The sequence below is a fragment of the Magallana gigas genome, chromosome 10, assembly GCF_963853765.1.
Source record: "Magallana gigas chromosome 10, xbMagGiga1.1, whole genome shotgun sequence".
NCBI classification, from domain to species: Eukaryota; Metazoa; Mollusca; class Bivalvia; order Ostreida; family Ostreidae; genus Magallana; species Magallana gigas.
The window spans coordinates 20358977-20368784 of record NC_088862.1 but is presented as its reverse complement, the minus strand read 5'-3'; the positions used below and the strand labels follow the sequence as shown (position 1 = coordinate 20368784).

Genomic DNA, 9808 nt, shown 5'->3' with positions numbered 1-9808 from the left:
ACGTAAAAAATGCATAAAGTATAATTCAACAAAAGCGCCAATCGATCAACCAATAGAAAAGTGTTGATTTAAATAAATACAATTCAAGCAGGTTCGGTACGATTTTTCCTGATTTAGATTACCTATAGGCGTTTAAAAATCCTCAATTGCTTAAATTGTATGCTAATTTTGGTAATTTCAAGCGTGCATATAAATCAGAAGTATCCATCAGTGATTAAATATTACAGGGAAAAGGCAATTTGTTAATATTTTCTCAATAAAAACGGCACTGAAAAAGGGCCCACTCTCTATAGCTTAAGTGCACTTGTTCTTTTTTTTTCTTTCGAAGAGGAACGGAACCTAGCGCGCTGGCTACAAGGTCGCTTGAGATACAGGTGGAATACAGTCCAACGACAATTTGAGAAGATTGAGACGATACACGTTGTCTAGATATACACGTATGTAATAAACACAAATATTGCAATAACTCTTAAATTGACATATACCTGTCCATAGTGATTAATATAGATATACATAAAAACATGTATATATTATCAAAAAGAGTCAAATAAATCCACACAAAACTGACAAAAAGTTCGAATCAACCCGTGCGTATGTTTCTATTCACTACGTTCAAACATATGGCACTTTTCTGAGTTTACATAACAAGTCAACAAGTTTTCAGATCTGTTTCTTCTTAATAACTTGACAAATGACGGTAATTCTACTTGACCAATGGATATCTTTATTATCGAATGGACGTACGTTCATGGGTTGACATTGCATATCGGACATTTACGAAAAAGATACATCGACACATTCATATTGTAAGGTACTTTGAAATAAACAATAAATGTGAATACAGTTCTAGTATTTTTTGTTTTTATATTGTTTTGGATTTTTTTTATTCGAAAAACTGTTACGTAACGGCGTAGCACAAAATGGGTTTTAATCATAACAAACTTTTTTAAGACTGTAAATAACTGAGTTAGAGTTATCTCATGTATTACCTTTGCTACAAAGACAATACACGGAACTCATTCTATCGTTAAACCAGGTCGGTAAGACATTTATCATTTTAACGATAGAACATTCTATCCACACTTTCCATAGACATACGATGTGAATTTCTAGCATGGAATTAAATATTTCTTTGCCTTTAGTCTACATGTATGTTTCCACAATATCACATTGCATGGATACACTTAAACGATAACAAATATTCTTTTCATGTATATTTATGATATCTTATGAGAGACATTATAAACTAACAAAAACATTTCAACTTTTGCCTTTTCTAATTTGAACACCGTGATTTAGTGCAGCCCACTATTTCATAAACCTTTGATTATTAACGAGTCAAATGTATATCTCTATTTTTCATTCAATAAACGCATAACATATGTTTACCATTCCAAATTAACGCACAACTGCATATCCAATCGTGATTTATACAAAAACAATATTGTAAATCATAAGATTATCACCTCTTCGTTTTGTCTGTATGTATATTGTTAACACAGCTCGTCTAGGGGTAAAATACCTGTTTCATTGTTGGTATCTTGTCCGTGTTGATATTTACAGGCAGTCATTTGATACCTGCAGGTTAGGTATTAACGAAATATCGATATTCTCCAGCAGTGCTGATAATTAAACTATGTTTTCTTTAACTAATTGTTATAGTTGTCACTATTATTACACAATTTCTACATTTCAGTTTTAAAAATGAAGGTTTTAAGATGTATGAATGAATCTGTTTATTTGACATGATCACATTATGACGAAGTAACAAGATATACAACAGTGTCAAAAGAAACATAATCCTTGCATTTTTTAGACCTGCCAACTCTTCTGTTGACGAGAAACAAGCGTTTTTATACTCCATATTAATTGCAACTTTTGCTATTGTCCACTATTTGACAATCCGTATAAAAAGTTATTTTGACATAATTTTTTCAACGGTATACAGATGCAAATGTATCGTCATTTTAATTGACAATCGACAACCATCTGTGGGGGAAACTAAACCAAACCGGCGTGTATGACATTCAGCAATGGTCAAGGTCTTTGGTCGCAACCAGAGGTCAAGATGTCGGTCTCGAGCCTTTGAGATAAAAATCAGCCTCCATAACGGCACGACAAACGGCAAATGCAGTGTGTTTTAACCAGATGCTGAGTGGATACTCACAGCTATTGTTCAGAGTATAAATGAACATATATGTCAAAATATACATATTGAAATATATCAATGAATATACCTATTGGTGTATATAAGATACAATTCTTTTAAGTGTCATCTACAATAACATTTTACTAGGCTTAAATGGTAGGCCTGTCAATAAACATTTCCGGTTCTTTCAACAAATCCTCGACAGAATATGTCTTTGGAGGTTTACAAGTAAGGTCATTCAATTTTTGTGCCATTATTTTAAGTGGACTGCTTGGGTTGTCATACTGTAGACGTATATTATCACCGGTTCCAACGCTAGGGTCTTCTGGGAAGTAGTTAAACGGAAGTAAGAGGAAGCTAATGTCATTTCCGGGTGTCGGCATAATAGGTAGATCCTCCGTGCGGGGAATGTGATGTACCCCTAATGTAACCCAAGCCACCAAGTCCTAAAAAGGGAAAAAAAATACAAATAAACTACATTCAAATGCCACCTGCGGTTTTACCACTAATTTTTCATTTCGTTTAAAAAATTAAAGCGATGTTTTTTTTAAGGTGTAGAATTTTCAAACCTCATTTTTTATATTTTCCTCGCCAATGAAAGCTTCAAAGTTGACTGTCCGGTTTTCACCATCATATGTTGCAAACTTTGATGAGCTGTGAGGTTCGATTTCTTTGCGCTTTGTAACGGCCATTTGGTACCTTGTCCAAGGAGATCCAGGTTCATTTCCGACACCCTCTGGCAATACTTTTTTCACAAAGCCTTTTGAAAGCAATCTGTAAGCTTTTGGATTATTATACTTGTCAAGATTGTTTTCATTGTAAAATATGTGGTACTTTGGGTTACTAAAATTAAACATATAAGCTGCCTCTCTTTCGGTGGCGTAGTCGACTTTTACTATTTTTTCTTGAAACCAGTTCGATGAAGAATCCGCTTTTGAAAATGCATTTGGTACTTCATCAACTTCTACATTATACGTTGAGTAGCTATTTTGAGTGCCTCCAATATCTAAATCGACTTTAAAATTGAAGAAATGATTGTGTAATGTTCCGATAGCTTGGTCATTGACTTGAAATCCATACTTTGGACCGGCAGATTTGAAGGATGAGGCTATTATTCCAGATGCGGATACTTTAGTCTCCATAGCACCATTTTGGTAGAAAATAAATTCGAATATGTAATCATAATTAACTAGTGTAGCAATCATCCTTAACACCAAAACTACATTTGGTGCACCCTCAAAGTAACCGGATGGGGTTTCCGTTGGAGCATGATGACGCCTTAATGGGCTTGCTGTATTGTGTTCAAATACACATATTGCCTTTTTATTAGTGACTGGTGTATTTGAGGTTTCTGACATAAATGTGGCGTCTATAAATGTGGCATGATAGGGACAATCAATACCAGGAACCAAAGTTTTCATATAGTGACCTATCATCACAACACTGTCAAAGTAATTGGCAAACCTTCCAAAAGGTTCCGAGGAAGAATAGAAAACACAAATTTCTTGGAGACCCAATTCATAAACTATCAAATTACCCTTGTACCTTATATCATACAACTGTGGACCGTGAGTGGGAGATATCCCAAAACTGAATTTCCAGTGATCTGAAGTCACTGTCTGATCTTTGATCGAGTAACGTTTGCCATCGGGTTCAACTTCTATTGGAGGTCGTTGGTAATTTTCTTTAATAACATCTTCATGAATAGGCATCTTTGGAAAGTCTATCTTAAGTGGAGAAACCTGGTTTTTCTCCCACTTATCCTTGAAGTCATCAAGAGATTCAAACAGTTGACCGTTGTACCAAACAGTATCCGCTTTCGGCGTGGATGTACCATTTATTGTCGCTAAAACTGCAAAATCAACTGGATGCAGATTCCTTGGCTCCATTAACTGCACAAACGGGACCCATAACCCTCGATAGTTTTGTCCCTCAACACCAGCAATAACGGCTGCAAAAGGACTGACATTTTCCACGCCCAGACACGTCTTCCCACAGTTTATAGGCGTGCCATGGTAACTTTCTTTTAGAATATTGCCAACAGTCTTGTTAGCCTCGGCAATTACCGTATCCAAAATGAAAACATACTCTGGAATTGTTATTGGTCTAAAGCTAAAGGTGATTGACCTGGTAGAACCACAAAACTGGATTTGTGACTTTAACTCAACACAGTACTCAGTTACCACTGGATTTGGGTTTGCTCCCTCAAACACCGTTACCAAGGATTTTCTGGTTGTAGATGATTGAAAAGCATCGTTCTTGTTTGGGAGAATAAGTTCCATTGCATAGATGTAGTTTGATCCAAGGGATGCTTTGCTAGGTTGAGTGATATTTAATGTTTCCTGAGCAAACATGAAGTTGAAGATTCTTGCGATTTCATTTCTTGTTAGGTCGTGAAAATTAGGAGGGTTCTCGGGTTCCCGGAGATCAATAATTCTCTGGTCAGAAACTTGTTTACATTCATATAAAGTGGATGTTTGTTCTTTTTCTTTCTTCTGCACAGCCAACACAATAACAGTTATTAGAAGAATTAGGCAAATTATTCCTAGAAATAATGACAGCAGTTGCCAACATCTTGGGTCTTTCGTTTTTCTAACAGACCTTCCAGTCATGATTCCATATGATTCCCCTGACAATAAAATTTCTTTTTTAAATGGATATTTTCTTAATAAAATTTTAGGTTGCTAATATTTAATTTTTCAAATTATAAAATGCCAAATAAACGAAAGTTTTATCTAAATAAGAAATACTCCAGCATAACATAAAAACGTAGGAGCAATCAAATTCTAATTTTACTCATGTATGCATTTGACACAGTGAAATTCTAAATAAAAATAGAGGTAAAATTCTAATATATGTTGTTATATTCTTGAACGATTATAATGGGTAAATATTGCAGACATAAGAGAAGCCTTGTTAATTAGAGTCAAATTGTCTAGTTTTATTGACAAATTGACTTAAAACATACTTAAAACATATTACAACTTGAAAAAAGTCTCTAGCTCTCTTAGTTTTCTTGTTTTTTAGATATCAACAAACTGCTATACATGCATATATACCTTAATTTTGCAATCGTTCCACCTTCTTGTATTTTATCATTATGATAGTTTTCTACGTATTTTCACAACCCGGTATAAAAACTGTCTTTCATAAAATATACTTTTTCTGTTGAAAATACCTTAAAAGGAATTTCTAGAAGAAAAGAATTTAGAATTTGTTCTAATTATCCTTTAGGTAAATTATTTCATCTTATTTAGAAATATTTTCCCAATAGTTTATTGTAATTTAAAGGTAAATATCTCACCTGTCAATGAAGGGACACCAAAAAGGTAAATAAAAAACAAATACCCTCCTGACTATTGTCCATCGTTTATTATAAATAGATTTTTATGAATCTGCATCTTAAAGCACTTATTTGCTAATTAAACACATTGTCGATGAATAGCGTAAATTTTATCGCGATCGAGTAACAATGGCTAGGTAAGAGGTACGTCCATGCTGGTAAGATATGTTGTATTCAGCGAAATACTTCTAAATTGTTGGGATCTCAAATCCTTTATGGAGAATGGTCAACTAATCATCCATCAGATGTACATTGAACTTTTAGATATAATTTTTAGGGCAGAGAAGATTGTACGTTTTTGTTTAGTCGTAAATATGATTCTTTAAGCTAGAAACTATTATAGAGTACACTGATTTTTATTAATAAAGAGATTTATTTAGTTTTGATTTGATAAGTGGGTTTTTGTGCACCTGTGACACCTGTAAATTGTTCATGATATTGTTATACGAGAAACTTTTCTTTTGCTGACCCGTATTTATCAAAATCACTGTTATTATATTTTGGGGGATCAAAGACGTTCTTTTTGCAATTAACTTGAATAATGTTCTGGTAGTTAAATTGTATAGGTAGCTGCCAGCTCCCCGTTCCCTAAGACAGTAAATCATATATTCGTTGGTGTTTACAAATTATCATTTTATAAACTAATTGAAATCGAATCCTAGAATTTGTGATTCTAACATACTAGTTTTTTTTACTCCCAAAGTGCGCTACGCACTTAATATAAAAATGTTAATGTTCCTTCACAACGCACTTTTAAAATAAAAAATATCATCAAAGTACATTGATTTGGTGTTAACGCACTTTAGAACAAATTTTAAAAAGTGTGTTATTCTTTCAATGAATACACGTTGCCACAAAGCAGTCTTCGTATTTTTAGCGTATTTTGATCTAGCACATTACGTAAACAAGATCCGGTTACACGTCAACGGAATGAAATTTAACCTCGGTGGTTTTCGTTACGCCTGAAAAGATTTATCTATTCATTGGCTGTTTGCTGTAAAGAGGTATAGCGCCTTTTCCCATTATTTCGCCTACACCTTGTATTTGGACGGGAAGTACCTGTTACTAAAAATAGCTTCAAGTACCTAGCTGTTGCAAACCTGGATGGTGTCTGTAACAACTGATTTGTCAAAAATTCGGGAAACTCCTCTGTGTATAAAAGTAGTTGGTATTCTAAACCGTGATAAGTTTAAGCAAAATACAATAGATCTATGTGTAAATAGAGTACATGTATAGTGTTAAAGAAGAGATCTATATATATTTGGGTGTGCTCATTCTCAAACTGAATTAAACAAGATAATTTTTTTTTTAAAAACCAGAAGAATAGATACATGTAACTTAACCTCTCTATTCTGTTCATGTTTCAATTTAAGTGAAAAAAAAATACTACTTAGTGGATTCGATCCAGCGGCCACAAAATCATAAAGAACTCCGCGTTACCACAAGGCCACGCATACAACATTTTCGTCAGATACATTTTCAATATATATTGCTATAAACATGATTGTATATTAGAAAAGACACTAATTGAAATATTTGTCTTATTTTCAGCACGAAGACCACGTTAAACCAAAGCCAATTCAATGTAAACGTGTACTACAATACCTGTAGAACATAATTTATATCGGATGTCTTTGGTTTAGAGTGGTTCAAAAAGTCAAATATCCAATTTTTTATCGTATACAAACTACTTTCCTATATATCCCTAACAAAACCTGAATATTTTAATGATGTCGTGTAAGATAATTAAGACTCTTAGAGCATGGTGATTGTGTAAATTGCGTTTCTTTGAATATATTTAAACTAAATATTGTTCAATATGGAAAATGTCTGATGTTTGCAAAAGGCTATATTTGAGGACAAATCGTATATTAAGTGCGCTATACCTTTTTAATATTGCCTTTACGTATGACCTCAAATTTTTGCGTTTTAGTTTTTTTTACTAAGTTCTAAAAGGTATTTGAATATAGTTCATGCATTTTGTATATTGGGAATTTTCAAAATAAATGTTGTTTACGTCCATTTGAAAATGCAACTGCCATGAATATATCTTGCATTGCGAAACTCATGTTACTGAGCAGAAAATATTTTATGCCTCTCATCTATCAGGTATTTCCAAATTGTTTACAAAGGTACGTCCATTTGAAAACGCAACTGTCTTGAATAAGCCTTGCGTTGCGTAATTCATGTAACATGGCAGAAAATATTTCATGCACCTTGTACATTGGGTATTTCCAAAATAAATGTTGTCTACGTCCATTTGAAAATACAATTGTCTTGTATAAACTTTGAATTGTGTAACTCATGTAACAGGGCGAAGCTTATTGAAGGTAATTTAGTCTAGGAGCGAAAGGTGTTGTTTAATTCCAAATTTTTTTTCACACCATAATGTTGCATAGCAGCAGTACATGAAAGTTCCCTGGCAAAGTATATTCTTAAAATCAATATAAAAAGATCATCACATTTTCATGCACGTTAATGTTGATTAAGAAACTTCTTTTAAAATTAAGAATTTCTAAATATTTTTTAAACGAATTAGACAGTTCACTAAAACCGTGTGATCATAATATCCTCTGTAAGAGGGTGATATTTTTTACTTGCATTTGCATGATAAAAATTATTTCATTCATGAGTTAAGTAATAAAATAGCATCCTTTAAGAAAGATACAGAACAGTCGATCTTTCTGTGAGATATGGTGTTCCGATGGGGCCACTTCGACCTTCGCACTTTCGCCTATAGGGCGAAGATGCGAGAGTGCGAAGTTGCGAAGGTGCGACGGCGAAAGATCAAAGGCAAAGGAGCGATACTACTATTTGCTATTACTACATGTACTATTCGCCTTCGCCGTCGCATCTTCGCACTCTCGCATCTTCGCTCTAAAGGCGAAAGCGCGAAGGTCGAAGTGGCCCCATCGGAACACCATAGTGAGAGAAACTCGCGATCAAAGCGTAAGAAATTTGGCAGGTGCTAGGTTTTAGAGCATGCCGAACAGTTACTGTATATAACAAAATGCCCTTTGCTATTATATAAATAGTGCCTGTTTGGGAGGGTAACAGTTGAAATTGACACCCCGAGAAAACCATTGTCAACCGACGCGAAGCGGAGGTTGACAATGGTTTTCGAGGGGTGTCAATTTCAACTGTTATCCTCCCAAACAGGCACTATTTATTTTGTTATACTGAATGTCTTTTTTAAATTTTTTAAGAAAATTTTACTGCTTTTATATAGGAATAACGTGAATTCTACAGCGAACCGTACGCGCATAATTTTCGCGCATGTAATATTTTTTAATGTTACCCGTTGCCAAGTGCGTTGCTAACGCTGAGGGTAATAGTAAATATTATTAACTGCGTCTTAACCAATCAGATTTCAGTATTTAACATGAAAGTATAACAAATATGCATACACGAGCAATATGTTGATTTCAGAGTGCAATAATTGAAATGGGATATGAGAGTCAAAACTTACCCATTCTGTAACCACAATAAGGCAAGCCCGTACTTTATAACAGCCGTGATAATTTTGCAAAATATGCGATATTCAAAATCACACACGCACTTATCGTTTTGGTTGAGTCCATTTATTTGCTTTGGGGTTTTCTATGGAAACCTATTCGGGATTAGTCGAGTTCTTGAAAATCTTTAAAAGGTAAGATACAAAATGCTTGTCTTCAATTCGTTACGATTTCAATCTTTCAAAACTTCCATGGTTTCTTTCAAACGGATTTGATACCAAATGCGTTGATTTTACATGTAATATACCAAAATTTATCACGAACAGAACACTACACCCCTTTCTTCCGCTTTTGTGCAAGTTTAGCCTTCTTCGTTTGATCAGTTCTAATTCGATAAATTATACCACATTTGGTACAAAGCACCCATTAAGGGTACATTAATACAGCACCACTTAGCCTTAACCCCGATCCCTCACTATAGATTTGTTTGTCTTCAAATACTAGTAATGCACAAAAGCATTTTTCATACATCAATTTAAAGAGACAGTACAGATGAAATCACATGTGTGAATAACTTCAGATTTACCTATTGCATCGTTAGGGAGTAAGACATAACGTTGGTTGTAATAGTTGAAATGCATAAAAATCCCTTTCATATACCTAATTAACGTAATAATGAGCTTCCGGAAATTTAAGGGTCGTACAAACCAGAATAATCTTATATCGTTTATTTGTACCACGTGGACATTGATTGACAGTTATTGACACGTGCTGAAAACTACAGGATCTTCACCCGACTACGGTAAATGAGGTTAAAGGGAATCTCTAAACGGAACACATCATCACTTTCTCGATAATTTA

The 9808-nt window shown here is 34.1% G+C and overlaps 1 protein-coding gene across 1 annotated transcript; it reads right to left on the bottom strand.

Annotated features, from left to right (window-relative positions):
* Positions 1–1711: 1711 nt before the first annotated feature.
* LOC105317726 (putative amine oxidase [copper-containing]) lies at positions 1712–9113 on the bottom strand. Its single transcript, XM_011414457.4, has 3 exons — positions 8962–9113; positions 2719–4778; positions 1712–2595 (listed from the first exon to the last, which is right to left on the bottom strand). The coding sequence occupies exons 1-3, from the start codon at positions 8963–8965 to the stop codon at positions 2299–2301; spliced, it is 2361 nt and encodes a 786-aa protein (XP_011412759.2). The 5' UTR covers positions 8966–9113; the 3' UTR covers positions 1712–2298.
* Positions 9114–9808: the final 695 nt, after the last annotated feature.

Coding starts and splice junctions, on each gene's coding strand:
- LOC105317726 (XM_011414457.4), bottom strand. Junction 2,596..2,718: donor AGGAAAATATAAAAAATGAG/GTTTGAAAATTC, acceptor TTCCCTTTTTAG/GACTTGGTGGCTTGGGTTAC.